At 39.3% G+C, this 24,213-nt stretch overlaps 3 protein-coding genes across 4 annotated transcripts; 2 read left to right on the top strand and 1 right to left on the bottom strand.

Annotated features, from left to right (window-relative positions):
* Positions 1-1,084: 1,084 nt before the first annotated feature.
* Positions 1,085-4,937, bottom strand: ing2 (inhibitor of growth family, member 2). The gene is made up of 2 exons (XM_063900247.1): positions 4,346-4,937; positions 1,085-2,411 (listed from the first exon to the last, which is right to left on the bottom strand). The coding sequence occupies exons 1-2, from the start codon at positions 4,488-4,490 to the stop codon at positions 1,711-1,713; spliced, it is 846 nt and encodes a 281-aa protein (XP_063756317.1). The 5' UTR covers positions 4,491-4,937; the 3' UTR covers positions 1,085-1,710.
* Positions 4,938-8,324: 3,387 nt separating this feature from the next.
* Positions 8,325-15,913, top strand: cd68 (CD68 molecule). The gene is made up of 6 exons (XM_063900176.1): positions 8,325-8,475; positions 9,767-10,266; positions 10,866-10,985; positions 12,050-12,113; positions 12,498-12,671; positions 13,083-15,913. Exons 1-6 carry the CDS (start codon positions 8,427-8,429, stop codon positions 13,220-13,222), a joined length of 1,047 nt encoding a protein of 348 aa, XP_063756246.1. The 5' UTR covers positions 8,325-8,426; the 3' UTR covers positions 13,223-15,913.
* Positions 15,914-17,061: 1,148 nt separating this feature from the next.
* On the top strand, positions 17,062-23,437 carry LOC134875817 (uncharacterized). 2 transcript variants are annotated; one of them, XM_063900483.1, is made up of 7 exons: positions 17,062-17,227; positions 17,473-17,594; positions 18,229-18,339; positions 18,734-18,787; positions 19,531-19,689; positions 21,629-21,751; positions 22,425-23,437. In XM_063900483.1, exons 1-7 carry the CDS (start codon positions 17,221-17,223, stop codon positions 22,461-22,463), a joined length of 615 nt encoding a protein of 204 aa, XP_063756553.1. In that variant the 5' UTR covers positions 17,062-17,220; the 3' UTR covers positions 22,464-23,437. The 2 variants fall into 2 exon arrangements, with proteins under 2 accessions (XP_063756553.1, XP_063756554.1); XM_063900484.1 differs by lacking the exon at positions 18,734-18,787.
* Positions 23,438-24,213: the final 776 nt, after the last annotated feature.

Here is a 24,213-nt window from a genome sequence, read left to right as displayed (position 1 = left end):
AACTAACATTTCATATGTTTAAGAGCCGTATGGTTTATAACTCTGGATAGAGTTCTTCAAAATGATGCAGTAAGACTTGAACAACTACTGTAGAAGAGGTGGTAGAAGTACTCAGATCTTGCTCTTGAGTAAAGTAGAAGTACTCAGATCTTGCTCTTGAGTAAAAGTAGAAGTACTCAGATCTTGCTCTTGAGTAAAAGTAGAAGTACTCAGATCTTGTACTTGAGTAAAAGTAGAAGTACTCAGATCTTGCTCTTGAGTAAAGTAGAAGTACTCAGATCTTGCTCTTGAGTAAAAGAAGAAGTACTCAGATCTTGTACTTGAGTAAAAGTAGAAGTACTCAGGTCTTGTACTTGAGTAAAAGTAGAAGTACTCAGGTCTTGTACTTGAGTAAAGTAGAAGTACTCAGGTCTTGTACTTGAGTAAAGTAGAAGTACCAGAGTGTAGGAATACTCTGTCACAGTAAAAGTATTCTAAATGTTCCTCCAGTGAAAGTAGAAAGTACTCTCATCTAAATGTACTTAAAGTTGTGACAGTAAAAGTAGTCATTGTTTGATTGGTCCATTTCAGAATAATATCTCTGATATGTTTTATAATTATTGATCATTAAAGTGTTCTCAGAGCTGGTAAAGGTGCAGCTAGTTTGAATGGCTTTGTATACTGCAGGGTAGCTGCTGAATTTACTGCAGGTGAACTACAGTCTGATTTAAGGGCTGATTATATTTACCATCATTAATCCAGATCTGTAAAGAAACTAAAGGGATTAAATACATGTAGTGGAGTAAAGAGACATGATTTAACTCTGAATTGTAGTGGAGTAGCAGAACAAAGTAGCATAAAATGGAAATAGTCAAGTAAAGTATCTCAAAATTGTTAGTGCATTACTTGAGTAAATCTAGTCAGTTACTTCCCCCCCTCTGAGAAATAACATACAAACTGTTAGCTCGCACGTCGTCTGAAAGACTGAACATTAACATGATAACACTTAAGAGTATTTCTACTCTAATGCTGGCATGTCAACATATCAGGCTGTGCAGAAACTTTGAAGCAAACTTCCTGATGAAGGAGAAAAGAGAACTGAAAATTAACAGCATGACTATTCTTTGTTTAATGAATATAAAAAGACATTTACACAATAGTGATAGTGAACCAGTGAAAACAATATGAGGTCCTATTCCAGTGTCCCATCAACAATCATCTCATTTAAATATCAATGTCTTGTAAACATATCACAAGTGTAAGTTATTCTCTACAGGTGATTATTGTATAGAGACAGACACTGAATTCAAATAATTGCGTACAAATAAGAAAATTAAAAAAGAATAGTTTGTTTGGCCAGAACTGCAGTAAATAATGATCATTAGCAGGCACACCTTGTTTTTAATGAGGATGTCGTCCGGAATGAAATGTGATCATGAACCAAAACATGCTTTCATTTTTTTCTTGGAAGTCAAAATAAAAAAGAGCGTCTCACAAAACAGGAGAGGAAGATGGCAGCTTCAGGCTGATGGTTCTCTACAGAATGCAGTACAGTTATAGCCAGCGGGAACAACCAGCACCGGCTCATCACAACTTGTCCTTGATTAATAAGCGCCGCTACTAATGGTGTTCGATTGTGCTCTTACAACATCACGAGTACGGTTATCAACTACGTCTGATAGTCCTCAGGCTTAAGACATCTTCCAGGGGGGGGGGTTTGAGGACCGATCACTACCTGGACCTGCGATCTTTTCTGTTTTTGTCTAGGCTTTTGTCCATGGTCTTTTCGTTATCCCCTCTGCATTTGGGGCAGTACCACTTGCCCTTGGGCTTGTAGGTCAGGCCCACGCAGGAGAAGTGGAACCACTCGATGGGGCACTGGTCGTTGTCGCAGCCGATCATCTCCCCGTACGACACCTGTTCACAGAGGCAGTAGGTGGGCTCGTTGGGGTCGATGGCGAAGTCCACCGGGGAGGCGTCTCGCTCCTGTTTGGACTTGCGCTTTTTCTTCTTGGCAGACTTAGACTTCTTCTCTCTGGGCGGGGGGATGGACAGCTCCTCTACTTGCTCGTCCACCAGCGAGCCGTTAGCCGACGGATGGCTGGAGTCACGGCTCTCGCTGTTGCGCTGGCGTCGAGGGCGGCGGGCCGAGGTGCGTTCAGGGGCAGGCAAGTCTTGGACACTGGTGCGCCGCTCCGTGGGGAGTCGCTCAGCCTCGCTGGGCTCCTGCAGGCAGAGGGAGTGGGAGTCCATTTGGCGGGAGCGGTTTTCCACCAGCTCCGTCATCTGGGTCACTACGTGGATCTTCTCGTCGCCCAGCTCCTGGCTGCTGATCAGCGCTCGCTGCAGCTGGATCTGCAGCCGCTTCCTCTGAGCAGCATCCTGCTCACCTTTGTACTTCTCAAACACTTCATCCACCTCCCTCAGGACCTCTGCAGAGAAGGGAATAAAGACAAGGAGTTTCATGATTAATAACAGGATACTTCACACGTTTTACTGTTGTGTGGAAACTTGAAGCTTCTGGACCCCAAATCTTTACAGCTCTTAAAACAAATCTTGGGTTATCTGAGGATATCGGCCAATTCAAGCTTAACACAGATATATCAGTGTACTCCCAAGTTTTCTGATTAAAAATCGTAATAATTGAATGTCAAAGATATTGACTGGGTCATCAAGATACAGTATCTCCTTTTTATCCACCAGAGTACTGACTCCTTTTTTTTTCTTCCCTACTGTAAAATGTCCCACTTTATAACACTAGGCCTATGTCTGCCACATGAGTTAATTCCTTTAAATCGTGATGCAAGTTTTCTGCATTCAATGTAAACTTTTGTTGAGGTGAAAAGTAGTTGCAAATAGAAAGCAGCTGAGCCTGGAATAGGAGGGCTATATTGACTATTCACAGATTTGTTTCCATGGATGAAAGGATCCACAAACAGATGCAACAGTATCTGCAGAACATAAGAAAGAGGTAGAGACGAGGGGAACTAACAGGATAGGAAAAAGTATCAACTGATATTGTGACACATCGACATAAATAATACACATTTCATGTCCAGCCCCAGCACCAGTCACTTTCTATTCTTGCACTGTGGGACTGCAAGAAACGGTATTTCAATGTTCTGTATGTATAACACATATGGACATTTTGACAATAAACTGGACTTTGATTAGTCTCATGAAAAGGAGGACATATTCTGGAAACATGCAGAAAAAGAGGATGGACATGTCATGATAACACGATTAAGGAAAAAAGTTGAGGTTCGTGTACAGAGAGTATTAGTGTTGAGAGACAGTGTTGAGGGAAGGACATGGCTTTGGTTTTAGCGTATCAACTGGACAAATGATAGGACTTTGTAAATGTTGAGGAAGACTTTCTCCTGAAAGGAGGAGAGGGCTGAGCTGCAGTTAGTCCCGCCCACAGGAAGTGACGCACTCAGATGTTTAGAGGGGTTGCCTAGAAGTGAAGCTCTCCGGCTGTGAGAATCTCACTCGACAGTCGGAGAACAGTGGATATAGTACCAGCCCTGAGATGTGTAATCATCGTTTAAAAACAATCCAAATGTAATGCTTCGAATTATCTCTCGGTGTGTGTCACTATCCGTCGATGGTCTTGAGGAAATATCTTTAGAAGGCTGTGTGTTTGCCGCCGCGTCAACATACATCATCCAATGGTTGATTGTACATTTAAAAAACGGCAGTGTACGTTCACCATGTAGCAATGGTTCACACCTGAATGAACAGTTTATTATCTTCTGCTCATCTCCACTATCCACTCTCGGCTTCGGCGCACATTAAACACACCAACCAGCGTTTAGTTCATAAATGGCCGAGTTTATTCATTGTTTAGCCTGTTTTCATATATTAATCATCCGCAGAAACACCACGGTGGGCGGCAGTGTATACCTACTGAAAAAGTTGAGATTTCAATATTTCACAGTGCTGGTTTTTAGATTTTTTTAATGCCGAATTTACTATTGGATCCCAATTATTCAATACAGATCCCGTACAAAGTCAAAATGCATATAAACCTTTCCTCAGTGGAGGAAATATAAAATGTAACCATTTTCTCATTGAGTTTGGTGTCTCAAAAAACACGAAGAGTATCCGGGATATGCCAATTGACGGTTGACTCATTTTAATTAACAATTGGCTCGTCAATGTGTTACCCATGTTTTAACCGGGCACATGACTGTTTTTCGTAGTATCGTTAGAAATGAACAAGAGGTGCTCGGTTTTTGCAAAAAGGGAACATTCGGCTCGCGCCTGCTCGACCATTTCAGCACAAGCTCTCAGACTGCAGTTAATGTTGGCCAAATATATACATGAACATGTGATGGTTGATAAAAACATAAAATCACATTACCTTGATACTTTGCATCAATTTCCCGAAGCAGCGAAACATTTCTTTGTATGTCCAAAGGCAGGGACTCCACACATTCCAGATAATCCTCCACATAGTTGACCAGTTGTTGCGATTTGTCGGCATTTGGATAATGATGGCCTAACATCGTCTCCACGATGCATAGGGGCACTAAAAGATTATTGAGGAAATATGAAAAATATACTGTTAAAATCAAATGCTTGGCGACTTTGCAGCTTGTAGGGCAGTCCCAGGCAGCAGTTCACTTCAAACAAAACTAGAGGCACTGCGCATGCGTGAGTATTTTCCTTTTATGGTATTGTACAGTTTCCTCTCATTTGTCGTCATCGAAGGCGGGCCCAAGGGTGTTTGCAGCATCAGGATTGGCGCAGAGTGAACTCATTATCATAAGATTTTCCCGGGAAATTAAACCAATGGGGAAATTGAAAACACAGAACTGCCATAGTTTTAAACCACGGTTCAGACAGTGACTGTTCCACTAGTATTTATTTTCGTCATGTGTTTCATATCCAGTCAGCATTCATAATAAATATAATTCTGTCCGACTGCAATATTTTCACATTTATAATCAGAATAAGAATACCTTTATTCGTCCCACAGAGAGGAAATGTACATTGTTACAGCAGAAGTAGAGATAGAGACAAAACAAAAATAATACAATGAAACACTATTAGATAAAAAGGCATGCACAAAAAAATATAAAAGAAAAGTTTAGAAGAAATTCAAAGAAATTCATATCTATAAGTAACATTCGAAGTCGTTTCTCCTAATCTACAAATTGCACATAAGTGTTATTGTAGAACAGTGGTGTGTTAGTCAGAAGTTGTGTGAGGGTGGGGTCTACCAGGGGCCATGCTGGTTGTAAAGTCTGAACACTGCAGGAAGGAAGGACCTGCGGTATCTCTCTTTGAGACAGCGAGGGTGAAGCAGCCTGTCACTGAAGGAGCTGCACAGTGCAGAAAAGGTGTCCTGTGGACACATTGTCAAGCAGGGAGGACAACTTGGCTGCCATTCTCCTATCCCCCACCTCCTCTACAGTGTCCAGAGTACTCCCCAGGACAGAGCTGGCCTTCTTAACCAGTCTGTTCAATGATACACTCAAGATAGAATCGGAGGATGAAACCCTCTTTATTAGTCACATACATGCACACAGCAGAGCACACACAGTGAAATTGGTCCTCTGCATTTAACCCATCCTAGTACTAGGAGCAGTGGGCAGCTATTGTGCAGCGCCCGGGGAGCAATGGGGAGGGGGGATTGGAGATGTCCGGTGCCTTGCTCAAGGGCACCACAGCAGGGCCTAGGAGGTGAACTGGGACCTCTCCAAGTAGCAGTCCACTTTCCATATTCCAAGTCTGTTCGGGGACTTGAACCGGCGACCCTACGATTCCCAGTCCAAGCCCCTACAGACTGAGCCACTGCTGGACAAACAGCAGAAAATAACATTAGATTTATTGACAGGATCAACACCAGGTAGTGATGTTCCTTTCAAACGAAAACTAAAAGAACAATAAACCCTCTATATGTTTAAATAAGTAGTACATCCATTTAAAATGTAACTATGACATTGAGGGATTTGAGATATTCTGTCATCTATGGGTTAAGCTCTATAAAAACCTTCAGTCTACACATCCTATAATTCAAAAGTCTGGTGCCTTTCATAGTTACTACCTGCCTCCTAAATGTCTTAAGATATTCAGCTGTTTTCACAGGTTTATAGTCATACACCTCTTAACAAGTGCTTTGTGAAATGTCTGTACCTTTAACATAAATCCGTTAACCCCAGTGTCAGTTGAGAAACTAGTTTGGCGAGGTCTGTATGGAAGTTGTATCTTGTGATCTGCTGTAAATGCAATTATGAACAATAAAACCAAAAGATTGTCTGAGCACATTCAAAAAATTCATCTGCCTGGTCACAAGGCTGAGTTGAGCGTAAGTGCATGTGAGTATTTTGGAAACGTCTCATTTCCTCTTTCTGTGTCCATCACATGATGGCAGGAATTGTCCTCTGTGTTCTGTATATTAAGCAATATTAAGCCTAATCATATTACTACATTATACAATATGTAAGCTACCTTACTGACAATACTAAAATGCATTTATTGTCCACTTCTACTGCTTCTAGGCCTATTAAAATGGGCACTATGTATAAGGAGTCATTTAAATTGCAGTACTTTTAATGTATTTTGATAGTTTATGAACAATAATTGTGTTTAAATAAAATTTCAGTGCAGAACTTGTACTCGTACCATAGTATTTTATACTGTATAAGTCGTAGTAACATACTTCCTGAATGTAATACTATTACAGCTCCTATTAATACTGATACTATAATTGTTACTTTAACTACTATGGTACTACCACAAATATTGCTACAATAAAATTAATACTTTCACAGGTATGTCAGTTCCACTGGGCTACTGCTACAAACTACTAAAGTACTTCAACTACTGTTTCTATTTCCTGCTATTACTGCAACCAGAATCACATGATAACACTTCATTTAGGCCTGGTATACTCAGTGGTAGAAAAAATACTCCGATTTTTTAATTTAGCAATATTCCCTGGTAAAAATATTCTGATACAAGCAAAACTCCTGCTTGCAAATCGTACTTAAAAGTAAAATACAAAAGTATTGGCATCAACATACTTAAAGTTCCAAAAGTAGAAGTGTCGTTAAGCGTAATGGCCAATTTTAGAATCATATTTGCAGTTTCTACTGCCACAAATATACAGTATATTAAATGCATTCCTGATGCATTAATATAAAGGAAGGAGTCAGATAAATATAGTGGAGTAAAAAGCTGCCACAATATAGTGGAGTAGAAGTACTAAGTAGCATAAAATGGAAATACTCACGGTAAAGAACTAGTAGCCTACTACAAAGTTGTATGTATTACACCACTGCTTATACTGGTGCTATTAGTACTTCAAGCAGTTGTAGTGTGTTCCCATACATGTTACGTAGGAACCTTAACGGTGTTGTTTCAGTATGATGTAGGTTTAGAGGTGATAACTGTGTACATCTAGCAGAGTCTGGCTCTCAGTGTGGAGGACGGGTCTGAGAGCAGTCCTGTTGCTGCGGGTTTCGTTTCACTGGATTGGAAAATAAAGTTCACCTCTCGTTGCTTTCAAAGCAGAGACTCCCCCCACCGCAGTCACATTAGTTTCGTTTCCTGCAAAACGCTTAACGTTGTTTGAGGTGCAAAAGCAGCATCGGCATTTAAGAATCAAGACAAGCGCTTCCGGTTAGTGCTTTCAAAATAAAGTCCCCATTGATCCCTGTACTGCCTACTCTCACACTGTCATTTGAATAATGTAAGATTCGTAGAGAATGTGAATGCGTCCTTTAATTAAAACATAAAGGTAGAATAATTGAAATCACCTCAATGCACACCCCTATATAATTCATACTGAACTTGTAATAGACAATTTGAATGCATTTGTAAAACATAAGGTCCTTAGAAGATACAAATAACTGAATATTGTTCCGTTTACTTAGGCATATTTAAGTTGTTTTGGGCCACACATTTATGCACCTTAATCCATGCGTTGAAAACCTTTTCATATATTGCATGGTATAGATTAGAAGTTTTGAAAATCCTACCTGAACACAGAATAAGAATACCTACAATTATGGCCATTATTTGCATCTCAAAAGATTTCACACCACCAGATCCAACCAATATCTCAATAATAATAATAATAATTATTATTATTATTATTAGTAGTAGTATTATTTAGAAACCCAAAAAATTAAGTTTGCTGTTGAATTCTAAAACATGCTTTGTGTAAATCACAAATATTATTTCATGAATTATTATTATTAAATGAATTAGGAATACAATTTATTTCGGTTCGTTGTCTCCGTTTATTAAAATGTAGTTTTTTTTTTTTTTAAAGATCCTTTAACTTTTTGTTTAAATGATTTCCGGTGTGTGTATGTGTGTGTACGGCTTGTCAATGTGACGCGCCTGTGCGTCTAAGTGCAGAAGCTCAGCGCTGTGTCCGCACATTGCGATCGGTTCAGAGCACGAGAAACGAACAACAACTACCTGTCATTATGAAGAGGGCTGTTATGTTCACCTTTGTAGTCTGCTGTGCTATCTCAGGTAAGACTCTTTTTATTATTCGTCAGAGGTAAAATTCGAACCATGCGGAAGATTTAACAAATTAATAAAGTCTTTTGTAATGCAAGTATGTTGCACCACGCAGTGATTTTGTGTCAAAACGTGGGTGTTCTACTTTATTGAATACAGCAGTTATATTGGAATATTGTTTTTATCACATTATCAGAATTTGGTTTTGATTATTTCTTTATTTGAAGTAGAAGTATTTATAATTTATGAGCCCTCACTTTGACTTCCTGGTTTGTTTAGGGAACAGAAATTTCCGCAGTCACATGTCAGCTGGCAGAGCGGATGAATCTGCAATCTGTTTTGAAGACCGGATATTAGCATTTCAGTTTATTTTTATGGGGTCTATAAATAAAGTAATTTTCTTAAATATTAAAAAACATGGACTAAAATGTGTTTTTTTCGATAAAAAAAATGTGATTCACTTGGGTTCACTTTGGTGATTGTACACTTAATGTTATACTAAAGCTCATATTTATTATTTTATGCCTGCTTGAACCTCGATCTATCATCAAGGTTCAAGCTAAGCACAATTACTATTATGAAAATCCAACACTTTTAAAGGCATCAATCTGTGTTTCCCAGTCACCTGTTCTATCTGAATCCTAAACTTGGACAATTCAATAACCACTGCCTGACCCTGCAGAGAAGATTGGTACTCATCAAAAAGAGTTATACGCGTGTAGTAAATGTGTGCACTTCATTGTGGTGATACCAGTTGTTATCAAATATCAGTCTGCTGGTTTTACTATGTTTGTTTAAAGAAATAAGCTGTGCACAGTTCAAAGATCAGCAGTTCTACTCAACCATCATTACAGCTGCACTGATAGCTATTCATTATGTTATACGATTTGATTAACCCACCTAACACTTCCCGCTCAGCACCAAACAGCCGAGAGACGAAGTTAGCAAGTAGCTGGGGGAAAATATGTAGCAGCTGAAGAGGCAAGTGTTCTTCTTAGGAGTAGGTGGAGACTAATATAAGGCTAAAAGGAGAAAATTGGAATCCTTTGGTGGCTTAACTTCAATAGTGCAAATAGGCAATGCAAATTAGTTCCTAGGCCTCGATTTTACTTAACAGATTACAATTCTTTGTGATCTACAATTTTTAAACCGTATGCTAGTTTACCCTAGCCAAGCCATACCCACTTGTATTAAAGCTGATAGTATGTTAGATAGATGATGTGTTTTTAGCGTCTTATACGCTTATATTAAATAATAAATGAATGACCATAACGTTTGTTTGTCGCTTTCTTTTTGACTATAGCACTGTCATTGGCTGAAGTTGGGATTAAACCAGTACCGGCTGCAACTGTGTCCCATGCAGAAGAGTTTAGCAAACCTGACACCAGTACTACCACAACCACCGTCACCCCCATCACAAAAGCAACCCCTGCACCAACCACCAACACAACAACACACGCAACAACCACCACCACCAAAAAAACAACCACCACCACCAAAAAACCAACCACCACCACCACCACCAAAAAAACAACCACCACCACCAAAAAAACAACCCCTGCACCAACCACCAACACAACAACCCACGCACCAACCACCACCACCAAAAAACCAACCACCACCACCACCAAAAAAACAACCACCACCACCAAAAAACCCACCACCACCACGCCTGCACCCCCAACTCCTCCTAAACCTACTCCCAACACCAACTTGACTGTGGGCAACTACAGCGTGAAAGACAAAGGTAGCATCTACCTGAAAGCTCAGATGGCAGTACAGATCCGACTGGCAACACCAAAGGTACAGTCCATAGACAACAAGAAAAAACTGAAATGTAGACTTTAATTAAATGTATTATGTCAACAATTTTCACATAATACATTTAAGTGACGGAGTTGATTTGCATCCTGATTAAAACACTGATACTTTTGAGCAGATTTGTACCTTTGAAAGCATTAATATTAAGTTGAACCTATTTGAACTTAATAGTATTGCTTTCAACTAACCTCATACAGTTATGGGAAATCTGTTGACATCATACATTTAATTAAAGTCAACATCTCGGTTTCTTCAATGTAGTTAGTTCAAAGGCCTTGTTTTCTTTTAGCAGATTCTAATTTGAAACATGCAATTAACATTTTTTTAAGCCATTTAAGAATTGGTTAACATGGATAGAACTTTCTGCCTAAGCCTGTGACTCGGCTTTTAGCTGAACAACTGTCAGCATCCTTTTTTCAGGAGTTGAGATTAAATGTGACTCATCTTTGTATCACATGACAACTGTTAATTCAACATGAAAATTACATTTTGTTTCTCTAAAGAAACGTATAGTACATCTGGGAAACTGTCACACAAGGTGGTCCTTCAGTTGCCTGATTTTTCTCTTGTTTATCTTTCAGGCCAATGGAACCTTCATTGTTCAACCCAAAATGACCACCGCAACTGGAACTTGTTCACCAAAATACGCAAACCTTAACCTTACCTTCCAAGAGGGCTTCATCAACTTCAGGTTCAACAAGGTACTTATGTTGAATTGTCAAAAATATTGAAGTGTAATGCTGTGAGCTTCCAATAGGGAGGCAACAAGGTAAGAACCATGTGCTGAAATGTTCACACTGATTTGGCATATAACAAAAAATCTTCAGTATATAAATATTTCTTAATCTTTGAAGAATAACAAATGGTTCAACAGGTCACAAGAACTGATTTCAGAGAAATGTTAAAACAAGGAAGTAAAGTTGACAAGCCTGTTCTAAGAGCATGTGACCTCACCCTTCCTCACTCCTCAGCGCTTGGTGATTCAGTAAACGATTTTCCAGTTGATTAATAAAAACACCAATTTTGGTTTCTCGTGGTTCCAAGTTGACAGTTAAATGTCTTGTTTTGCCTATCCAACAATCCAACGTTAAGATATGCACCACAAAAGAAGACAATCACTACAACAGAAAAGCGTGGACGAGTCAGTTATGCTAATAGTTGATGGATTTTCAATACATCAGAAAATCGATCAACCATTGAGTCGTTTCAGCACATGTGCTCATTGAATTTTTATTAATTTGAACCATAATCAAACCTATTTAGGTTTAGCGCTGAACATTTGTCAGCTATTTAAAGTTATAAACTTCAAAACTTTTTCGGCACACTGAAAAAACTGAAACGTGGACTTTAATTGAATGTGTTATGTAAACAGATTACACATAGTTGAATGAGGTTGGATAAAAGCTATAATATTAAGTTGTATTCTTTTTTATTTAAACGTAATATTATTGGTTTCAACTAACCTAATGCATTTATGTGATACAATGCATTTAATTCAAGTCAACATTGAAATTGTGTCACTGGACTAGAAACCTTTACCAGTTTCCCCGTGCACCTCAAAGTGAAGCAGTATACCTGCTAAAACACCCTTCCCATTTCTGTTTGAGTTTTAAAAACATTTCAGTTGTACAATCACCTGTAAAATAATCCAGCTAATTCCCCACAAACTTCAAAATGCTTCAACACTTCAACACTAAAGATAAAGTGCAGCACAGAAGACAGAGCCTGCCAAAAAAAACAATTATCCTGTCTTCTCTTTCCTCAGAGTGATTCTGGAGTCTTCGTTGATGAACTGTCTTTCAGCCTCTACTACCCCTTAGTCAAAGACGGTGAGTTGGGAATACTCCCTACACACTTATTTGAGACTCTACATGATTTTTATATGATTTACTGTCATTTTGTTGACTAAACTTTAGACTAATCGGGTCACTTGTGTGGGGGTGGGGGTTGTGAAAGACTAGCAATTATTAACAAGAGGCGTTCAAGAGCCAACAACTCCCTTGTTTGCGTGTGTCGCGGGTTCAACTAGATACAGGTATTACAGTATCTTTGTGATTATTTTAAGCATGTGATTCTGGTAACAACAAACTTACTTTCAGTGCAATGCAGTCAAACAGGTTTGGCTCCATATCTGAACATCAGCTTTTGTATTTCTTGAATTTGTTTTGGTGAACTGAATGCACCTGAGATTTGTTTTTCTCTTACTGTTGCAGATAAAAAGCCGTACACCGCCAGTAACAAGTCACTGCGTCTGTTCCCTGCAAAAATCGGACACTCCTACTCCTGCAAGAAGGAGTCAGTCAACATGGGGAATGGACTGTACCTGGATATCAATCAAGACCAGGTGCAGGCCTACAATCTGACCAAGACCGATGACTTTGGCCTGCGTAAGTGTCTTATCAATATGTTCTGACATGTCAGAATGCAACTTGTCATTGCTCAATAATCACATTAGTAGGCCTTGATAGACTAGCGTCTAATTCATGCTGCAATGCTTCACATTCAAAGCCCCGTTGCTGTCGGCATGGACTTACAGGCATTTAGTAGACGACATTGTGAAGCAACCTAAATATTGATTTTGTTCTACTCTTGTTAAGTTTATGATAGTCAGGGGCTGCCAATATCAAATCATTTTAATACTTTGATTAATGCATTGGATTACTGTTTTATTACTATTGTGTGAATTTAAATTAACACAAAACCACACTGTAGATAAATATTTTTTCAGTGTACTCTTGACCATGCAACCTCATGATGTTCATTGAATGAGTGTGAATGGGTGTGTTTGTGTGTTCCAGCCGAGCCCTGTGCTGCTGACAGGCCTGACTACCGCGTTGCCATCGCTGTGGGAGTGACATTGCTGGTACTCGTCGTCGTCGTGCTGGTGGCCTACCTGCTGGGCCGCAGGAGGAAGACAGATGGCTACCAGTCTCTGTGAGGCTGGGATCCTTGTAAAGGGGATAAAGGGCACTTCCACTAAAGCCTATCGGCCCATTATTCACTTTTTTATGTCTTGGTTTATCTTACTTACAGTTAATAACAGTCTTTTAACTACAGTCCTGAGGACGGAGGCTGGAGTGTGCCACTGGAATAATTGTAGGCATACAGTTCATTACAGTTATCTTTAACTTGTAATCAAATTCATATATTGAAATTAAAAGAAAAAAGAAATAACTATCTAAATAATCCATCTATTATGACTTTAAATGCTTTATTAATAATTGTATTTAACGCTGTTGAATCTTAAAACGCATTTTAACTCACGTCAATAACTAAAATAGAATACAATAAAAAAACAATTCTACACTTTTATTTAAACACAAAATTAAACTGCAAATGTTACATGGCAGTACCAATTTCATTATTTGAAGGAATATGGTATGCAGACATGTAAGCAAATGGAAGTAGTGGCATTTTAAAACTTTTGAATTTATTTTTGCGAACTGTTTAGTATTTTTTTTTTTTTCCAATGGCACATTCTGGATTCTTGTATATTTGCAATGCCAAAATCAATCAAAAATGCAAGAATTGTAATGCCAGACAAGTATCCACACTTTTAAAAGGTTGACACCTGAACCGTATCCTCATCAGGCTCAACAAGCCTCTGATTGGGAGACTAAAAAGGATGATGCTAATAATGACACATGTAAACAGACTGACATCTTCATTGAAACTGACCAATAGTGTCTTTAAATCAGTTCAGGTCCGTCCCCCACAGACAGCCGGTGAATCAGTGGTCAGTACTGTGAGAATGATGTAGCTCTCCGTCAGTCGACACACTTCGAAGGGACATTGAGAAATAGGTTGGATGTTATCCTATCTTCTATCTAAAAAAAACAGCTTTTCTTACCAAAGACACAATACCGTTGATTTGATTTTATCTTCATTTTTTAAGGTTTATTTGGAAATATTTTGTAATTCCTTTGTTTAAAGAAAAAATCAGGGACTTAATGTTTTTTAAAGGGAAGTCCTCCATTATTTACATCAAATGTGATTACACTGACTGCTTAATTAATAGGCACAAAGGGACAATTAGAGGGATTTTTACCTGGGATTTTTTCACCCCTGACAATAATAATTGCACTGATTACTGTTACAACTTGATTGCCTTTGTCTGTTTTCAAACGATATGTAGCTGATGCTGTGTTTTATATAAATGCATGGATGGATCGTCTGTGTGGTAAAGTAATCAGTCTAGTCGCTTTTTTTCACCACATCTCTGGAAGCCAACGCTCTTTGCTCACCAAGTCTATTTCTATACACCATACTGCATTAAAGGAATAGTTTGACTGTATGGGAAATAGACTTATCGCTTCTCTGATATTCCAGACTTTATGCTAAGCTAATGTTCACTTGTGCTTTAGCGCCACATAAATATGTACAGACATGAGAGTGCTCCAGATCTTGTCATCTAACTCCCAACCAAAACAGCATTAGTTCTCATGATGTCCAACTGGTGCCTTAAATCTGCAGAACTGACAACAACAAATACTATTGAGAAAACAATCCCACCACAACGCACGTTTATTTGCTCACAGGGAGCATTCGTTCATCTCACATCTTCCTCAGCAGTTATTCTTGTTTGCGCCTAAGCTTTAAAGTGCTCAAAAATACCAACATCTACAATTCAGTGACAACACAGATGAACATATGTGATGTGATCAGAAGCTCCAGAATAGAAACTAAAAAATCCTTATGGTAAGATTGTTTTCTCTCCTGTTTACAAGATCAACAATTGACTATTATAATGCAGAATTCCAATTTAAGTAAAATATCCGTCTAAGCCTCATTCTAAAGCGCCATTCATCCATATAATAAAGGGACATTTTTCCTCTCTTCTTCTACCTAATCAGGTGGTTTCAGTTTTATGCGCTCAAGTCTTGAGATATTCGCTTCTCAAGCTTCTGATTCCACAATTAAGGTAAACATAATTTCATTGCTGCGCCTCACAGCAATGAAAAATGGCATTTGAACAATAAATAGCGGTTCATGTTTTTCCAGAAACAATGTCCTGATCACCTTTTGCATTGCACAGATGTAGCTCTCATTGTTTTTCTTTGGTGTAAAGTAGTTCCTGTGAATATGTATGTGGATTACACAGGGTGACCAGGACATTGTTTCTGGAAAAACAAACTGCCGGTAAGTTTTGCAAATGTCATTTTTCAATGCTGTGCTGTTTTGGGTTGGAAGCAGACATTTCAGGGGCAGCTTTCTCAAAACCTGGACAAAAAAAACAAAAGCATCTGCCTGGTCAGAGAGTGGTTAAAGAGAACGTTTTTTATTTGTGTGAACTGCCCCTTCAAATGTCCCAGAAGCAGGCTAAACTTACTCTAATACTTTGGAGAGGAAAAGAGGTGTGGCGGCTGTGGTAGGAGGATGACAGAATGAGATGTCTGTGAATCCTGTCCGTCCCTGTGTGAATATCTCTCAGCAACAGTCAGCTTTAGATAAAACAGTCTGGATGAAGATGTGCTGCTCACAGCTGCAGTTCCAGGTTTAGCCCTTCAGGTGATGCTCTGAAGACGAGAACAGAAGTGAGGGACATTGCTGTATGACGTTTATGCACAGTATGTGAGCACTTTTAACTGTTGTTAACTTTCTGTGCCAATAAATACTGATGTATTTCTGAGTATGTGTGTCTTCTGTAAGTCTCTACCACTTTGTATTGTAAATGCAACAATCCTACTCACAATCATTAATCTTTGCTCAGCAGATACCTCTTTAGATAAGTCATTCGTTTTCTCCTATGAAGGAGAGAGATAACTGATAGGACTTTATTTATCCCCAAGGAAATCTTTGTGCTATGAAGATACAATAACCACAGCAGAATTATCATAAAAGAAACCATTTGAATAATGAAACTGTACATGGGAGTAAAATGAGTCATTAAACATCTATAAGAAACATAGATGGTCAAATAATGAATGTCAAAAACTGAGCAGTAGCCATATTGAATAGCACAAAAAAACGTGTTTATATATAAAACCTGATATAGACAGAAAGTAGAAAGTGTTTGTGATGATGATAATGCTATTTGTTGCACATAATGGTGGTGTGGAAGTTCTCATTTCTCGGTACTGAAGGGGAAGGAGTTATGAAGTGTGATGGCCACAGGAGGACAGACCCCCTGGTGTTCTGTGGTGGTCCTGAGATTTGGGCTTTTTTGCATGTCTGTGCCATATACTAAACAAAAGCTATACATAAGGTCTGTACCCACAGTATCATAACCTGCTAACAGAGGTCTGATATTAATTTACTATTTGAACAATTCACATCCAATACTCACATAAACAAATAGGATCAAGTTCTTTCAAAAGGAAATAACAAATCAGAAACAGATAAGAATGAAATAAAATAACTAATACAAAAAGAAAGTATTTATATTAAAGGGTTGGGGCTTTTTATGTAATCATATCTTTCTATTGTATATACAAATTTAGCAGCAAACTAATTTTTCGTAACGTTGAGGACTTTTATAAAGGAAAGAAAAACAAAACGCTTAAGATTGGACTTTCATATACAAGTTTAAATAATTTACCAAGGATTAAGACATTGTAAATTCAAAGGTAGTTTTGCCGTCCAAAAACCTTTGGGTATAGCCAGTGATGAACGTCAAGCCATGAATCATTTGGAGAACATTCGTCGGGAAAAAACGTGATCAGTTGTTAGTAAAACCTCAGATAAGTACTGCAGTATACGCGCTGTGTTTGATCGACAGCTTTAGGTAGACATGGAACTTTACCAGCCTCCTCTCAGCCAATCACGATCCCGGGTTTAAACAGCTGTTATGTGTCTGAGTCTTGTATCAGTGCCAGACTGGGGGTGGGACTCAAACTCCCAAAGTCCCTCAGTGTGAGCTGTTGCTAAACTTCCGATCTGCAGCCTGGAGCTTTAAAAACACGTTAGAGAAGAGAAGTGAGCGCGCATATCAGGACAATGGCGGGTAAAAGCACACTTTCTGTTATCACCGTATATGCTATCTGTTAGCCAACAATGAGGCCGTTATGTTGTTTGTGCAGAGTGATCCAATCCAGATGCTTTCTGCTTTTAATACTGCGGCTCACTTCCGCTACACACGCGCAAACTGCAACAGACGCACTTCTTCTTCTGCTTCTCTTTCTCCACCGTGCTGTTCCTGCTCGTTGTTGTCTTATCAGAACAGTGAGAGTAGATTTGGGTGTGTTTCAGATGAAGCATCATTTGTGGAGGAGGGCGTCCCCCCCTCTCAGGCCCCCCTGGTGTCAGTCAGCTTCCAGAGGAGCGTCAATCGGAAACAGAAGTACCTCGAGGCTGAGCCGAGAGCTCTGGGGGTACAGTGTGTGTGTGTGTGTGTGTGTGTGTGTGTGTGTGTGTGTGTGTGTGTGTGTGTGTGTGTGTGTGTGTGTGTGTGTGTGTGTGTGTGTGTGTGTGTGTGTGTTTGTGTGTGTGTGTGTGTGTGTATATATGTGTTTGTGTGTCTGTGCGCGCGTGTGTGTGCGCGCGTGTGTACATACTATATATTAGTAGTGTTAAATGCTTCACTTGAGTGAAAGTAACAATAAAATGTTGTCAAAATAAAAGTCCTGCATTCAAAATCGTGATTAAGTAAAAGTACAAGAGTATAATCTGCAAAAAGTATTAAAAGGGAAATAATCCTTGTGCAGAAAAATTGCCTTTATGTGTGTATATAATTATATTTTATATATGTGACATTTGTAGATAATACTGCTGCATCAGTTAGCATGTTACTGTTGTAGACAAATGATGGACTTTTTGTAAAATGTTTAAATAATTTGATTCTTATGTGGTTCCAAAAAAGTAGCATAAAATGATTATTCTCAAGTTAGTACCTCGAAATTGTACTTCAGTACCTTTCCCAAAGTAACTGTACTTAGTTACTGCCCACCTCTGATCATACAAACCCTGAGTTTGTCATCTTGAAATATATTCTCTCTGCTTTCCCAGATCACTCAGATCGGCCTGAGTCTGTTTCAGATCATCAGCTCGGTGGTGTTTTTGTCCAACGGCCTGAATACTGCGCAAACTGACCTAACGATCATCGTCGCATCTGTACTGGTAAGCAAATCCACAACTTTAATATGTTGTTGTTCTCTTTTAGCCTTTTTTAAAAAATGATTATTTATTTCTTATTTTATTTATCATTTATCTTGGCTTGTTCATGACTGTAAATGTATTTGAAGTGATTTTATTACATTTATTTTGTTTTTCATAAGGCCCTTTGAATTGCATTGTGGTTGGGATGTGCTTGAGGGGGGTGTGAGTGTCATTTATAAACAAACCTTTTTATGGTGCAAACGATAGTAAGCTATTAAATGAATAATTCTTAGCTGTAGGCGAATAGTTCCCTGTTATGGATGGGAGTCCCACAGTGATTAAAGATTAGACGCTCTCATGGTGGCCCGAGGCTGGCAGCTGGAACGTGCCTGTGTGACTCCTGTTCTGTTAACAGGTGGTAATAGCTGGGACTTTGACTGTTGCAGCACAGAACCTCCAGCTACCAATGGTGAGTTACTGGGCTGAGAGTGGACACTAACACCAATCAAATCTAACATGATCACTTATTCTGTACAAGCACAATATAATAACAACCACACGCATATCCAGGTGTACCTGCTTTATTTACAATGGAACATATCAAAATGTCTTAAGAATTTGTTTTATACACTTCCTACCACAAAAACAGAAACTGATCTCAGTCACTTCCTCTGTAAGATAAGTTGGAGTGTCAGCCATGTTGCTCCTCTAACTGGTCGCACACAGTGGAAGAGGGAACCATTTATTTAAGGAACAGTGCAGGGCAGCAAAATACAAAAGTGGCTGTGACTTAAAAGGGGACATATAGTTATCATTTTCTGGTTCATACTTGTATTTTGGATTTCTAGTAGAACATAATTACATTTTCCAAAAACACATTATGTTTCTCACTGTCTGTCTGAATAGACTTGTATTCACCCTCTGTCTGGAACGCTCCGTTTTAGCGCCTGTCTCTTTAAGAAAGGTCTGTGTTCTATTGGCCTGTGAGAAAAATGGCGAGGGGAGTTATTTTACAATTTGAGGGTAGGCACCTACTTAAAAATGCATTGAAAAGGTGATTATGTCCCCTTTTAAGAGACTACAGACAGTGGATTTACCTTTGCTGTTTCCATTTCATAAATTAAATGTGTTGTTTACTGGTATTTTATCCCGTCTGTAAATATCTTCTAAAACAAAGCAAACCGGTGTCTTTTTGTATCTGGTGCTTTTCAGCTGAGGGCGTGTTTGGGGATGCAGATTGTGGCTGTTGGCGCCTCCGTCACCAACATGATCATTTCTCTGGTTAAAATGAATGAGATCCCCTACTTCTGCTGGCATTACTACTATGATGTGAACTCCACCACATATGGCGACATCTGCCATAACATTGAGGTGAGCTCTTATAACATTCATACTTTTAACTTAATACTTCATTCTTCAGAGTTGGATAATATAAATAAGAACGGGAAGTGGAATGATTGTATTATTACAACCAACATTTTACTTTCAAAGTAACTGAGATTATATACAGGGCTGGACTGGGACCAAAAAATGTCCCTGGCATTTTTGGCCATGGTGGCCCACAATGATTATTTATACGATATGCTGAGGTACACGACATACCAGAGGATATATGTGCACATTGTGTTTCAAAAAGTAAAAATAAAGCGCAGTAGCCTACATGGAAGAGCTGTTAAGAGTTTAAAATGTTAAAAAAATGTATACGCTCTTTTACTTACAGAGACTTTCATCTTGGGAGAGATGGCTACAGTGCCACAATTCCCATCTGAAGTGAAAGTGGTTGTCAAAGAAACACTGCTAGAAATGTCTTTTCAGTATTTAATAATAACATAAAAGAGATATACTGTTTATACAAATAAGACAATTAGGCCTACAATAAGACCATGCATCCATGTAAAAAAAAAGCTCCTCAAAGTGGCACCATATGCTGAGACAAAAGGCTGCTAGACCTTGGTGCTAATGAAAGAAAAAGAACACATGTGAACTCCACATCAGGGAAAGGCAAACCCAAACCTTCACTCCAAATATGCTAAATGTGAATAATGAGGCCGACCTCTCGTTGATTTGTGGTGGATAACATTTTTTTTTCTCCTCACCGCGTCGACGACAGTCGAATAGCGCAATGTAAAATGCAGATGGCTTCTTTACTACTGATGCATGCTGCAGAGAAACGCACAAATGCATGTCAATCGAAAGCGGAGGAGCAGGTGGTCACCCAGCCCTCACACACACACACAACAGCCCTCCCTGCATGAACCGTCCCTCTTCATTCTGCTAACATTTACCGTAGCTATTCTGACCTCTTCCTCAATTTGTCCCTGCTGGGTAATGTCTCTCTCCTCCTCCTCCTCCTCCGTAACGTCTCTCTCCACCTCCTCCGAATCCACCTGTACTTCTCCTTCCTCTGTGTCACTACACTGCACATCAAACGTAACGTCTCTCTCCTCCTCCGAATCCACCTGTACTTCCTCTTCCTCTGTGTTACTACACTGCACATCAAATGTAACGTCTCTCTCCTCCTCCTCCTCCGAATCCACCTGTACTTCTCCTTCCTCTGTGTCACTACACTGCACATCAAACGTAACGTCTCTCTCCTCCTTCTCCTCCGAATCCACCTGTACTTCGCCTTCCTCTGTGTTACTAAATTGCACATCAAAGCTGTGTTCCACTCGTTCAGCCTGTGCACTCGATGTCGACGGCCCTGCATCCGCTGTAACAGTCGACCTTGGGGAGAACATTTCTGTGATTTTGACACATTTTGCTGCGTCCACTTGTAGGCTTTTTAGCCTTTTGTCTCGCAGCTTCTGTGCGCCCCCCTTGCGCTTTTGTGGTGGTTTATTAGGCCTACTATCCATTTTCACAATTTCACAGACTGAAACTCACTTCTCTCCGCTGTCAGACAGCTCGAGTCAAATGGCAACATTTGATAACCCTGGGAGGGGAGGGGGAGGGCTGAGAGATGTCATTGGCCAACCCCAATGTCCGTCAAGAAAATCAACCAATGGGCCGTTTCGTGTCTCAAATACCGTCACGGTGGATTTTTTTTTCCTTGATTATTAAATTTTGACAGCCCCGGCCCAAAAATGTTCGTCGGCCCACCGGGCATTGCCCGGTACGCCCGATGGCCAGTCCATGCCTGATTATATATGATTTAACTGCTAACTTTTTCTGCAATATTTTTCTGCCAACATCAAGTTTTGACATTTTGCTGAAATAACAACAATAATAATATGCACTTAAAATGTCTGTTTACTTTAATTCTTTATTCTGTCAAGGCCTCATTTCTGCACAATGTCTGACCCCATTACAGGGCACCATTTCACACTTCTGTTCCGAGTTTGTGCTCATTCACGTTGCCCTGGTGACCATCTCCATCACTGTGGCTGCCTACTGCTGCAAGGTGGTCAACTGCTGCTCGCCAGCTCCCAAAATGGTGAGTCAGCAGTTCTCTAAACCGCTGGTTCTATCATGGAGGTCCTATGTGTTTTGCTACGACCTGAATACATACCAAATGGCCAGAGAAATAAAGGTGGAGGGCCAGCGTGATAGTGTTGGGACCCTCATTGGAGAGGAATGAATCAATAAATACGTTTTTGAGATAACTTTAGAGAAGTCAACGAAGCACAATGATGATTTCATTAAGGACTGCCAACCTTATGTCTGGGAAAAAAGATCAGGATGTCACTACATTTAGACTAGATGTTCACAGAGAGGCATTCCACACATCCAAACAAAGATTTAATCGATTCCTTTGACCATCTTTATAATTTATACGCTTAAACACACGATTTATAGGCGCAAATGGAATAGGACATTGATAATCTAATAGTCACCAAAAAGGGTCATTTATGTGATATTTTTTTCATAAAAATAGTATCAAACTTCCCCCTGTGCTGTCAGCAGCCGCTAACATCCAAAGCAACACGTACACTGGGGTGCTATGGGTGTAAAGTGTGAAGAGAAGGGCACCACAGATTAAGTTAAGGGGTCAAAATATATAATATAACTATGTGTTATACAACCAGCCATTTAAAGAACTTGACATTTACTTGAGTCAGCAGCAGTCAGACACCCTTTGCTAACCTTCTTGTTTGCTCTCCTCTCAGCCTGTGATCACTGTGCAGGCGCCGCCCACACAGCAGTGAGGAGGAAACAGATGTTCAGCTGCACCCAAATGCCACAGAATTTTTTTTAAACTGCACTGTTAAAAATGTTGTATCACCAATGTATCAAATAACTCTGTGAAATGTGAAAAGGGTTTGTTTTAAGCAGCTTATGAGACAGATGTTGTTTTTTAAAGCCGGTGGAGACCAAACCAGAGCCAAAAAAGGAGAGCAACTATGGAAATTCAGGCGGACAAAAACATGGATAATAACTAAAGTCGATCTGTGTCTGATGGACGTTTTCTTCCATATTTTTCATAGCATTTTTATAATGTAATATAATTAAGAAATGAGTTTACAGGTTGTCCCAATGCAACTAATTGGTTAAGAAATGCTTCTTTAAACAATAACTTTAGTTATTTTAAGTGGAATTACATTATCAAGCTTCTGCACTTAACCATATTTTTTCATTATATATCTTTTTATTTTGTAATCATCTCTAATAATACAATTAATCTCAGCCAAATGTATCTATTAAGGTGCTGCAATAAGGGACAAATGCCTTAAATATAAACAGAACGTTTAATATTAAAGTGTCTCTACAGTGAGGAGCTCTGACTGAACTTTGGCAATAGGAAGGAATTACATACTAATGGCAAATGCTCAAATGTAATGTGACTGCAGAGGTACGTCATAAAGTTGTAAACAGGTCTTCTGAAGTTTGCTGACATTAGCCACTGTAATACCATACCATACCAGAGTATTTTTGAGTTGATGTGTATTATTGCTTAACTTTTTTATAAGAGAAAGATTGTGTTGTTTCTTCTTTAAAGGTACGGTCATTTTACAGCCGAGGGGAAATAATACAAGACGAATAATCAGTGCTTACTATATAAGTTAACTCACTAATCAATGCTAATTTTATTCAGAATGTATGATTGTACAGCTACCTAAATAATGCGTTTTTTTTTTACTGCAACTAATATTAAGAAATAATAAATACCAAAAAATGTAAAGGAGGTTTGGCCGCTGTTTTTTCTTTGTGAAGTAGACTTTTTTTAGAGGGCATACAGTAGTGTCAAAAGGCTGGACTGTAGAGAAGACTAACATGTCACCTCCCTTTGTTATTAACATTAACAGGTCCTCTCCCCAATTCAAGGCCCCTGCCCTTATCTGGCCATAAAATGCAAAGTGGCTCATTTGTAAATTGTTATGGAGCCTACAAATGCACTGGCCCACACAGAGCCCTGACCTCAACCCCACTGAACACCTTTGGGATGAACTAAAACGAAGATTGCGGCCAGGTCCTCTCGTCCAACATCAGGGTCTGACCTCACAAATGCTCTTCTGGATGAATGGGACACACTCCAACATCTTGTAGAAAGTCTTCCCAGAAGAGAGGAAGCTGTTAGAGCTGCAAAGGGGGGGGGGGGGCAACTTCATCGTAATGCCTAACAATTTGGAATGGGACATCATAAAAACTCCTGTAGGTGTAATGTGTGGGTGTCCCAATACTTTTGTCTATATTGTGTATATTAAAACCGAAATCTCCAGGAATGATCAGCACCCTTTTACATCAGAACTTTGTTAAAGGGGGCGGTATTATGCAAACGTTTTTAGTGTCTCTCCTGGGACGTGTGTCCATTCTTTAATGTTTACAAAGCTCTTTATTTTCTCATACTGCCTGTGCTGCAGCACTCTGTTGTAAATGGTAAACGGCTTAGAGATTTCCCGTCCCTTAGCTTATCATTAACAATGTGTTGGAGCGCTAACCAATAGGAGCGCAAGTCTT

The sequence above is a fragment of the Eleginops maclovinus genome, chromosome 14 (assembly GCF_036324505.1).
Source record: "Eleginops maclovinus isolate JMC-PN-2008 ecotype Puerto Natales chromosome 14, JC_Emac_rtc_rv5, whole genome shotgun sequence".
NCBI lineage: Eukaryota > Metazoa > Chordata > Actinopteri > Perciformes > Eleginopidae > Eleginops > Eleginops maclovinus.
The sequence above is the reverse complement of the archived record's forward strand: the minus strand, read 5'-3'. Positions and strand labels throughout refer to the sequence as shown.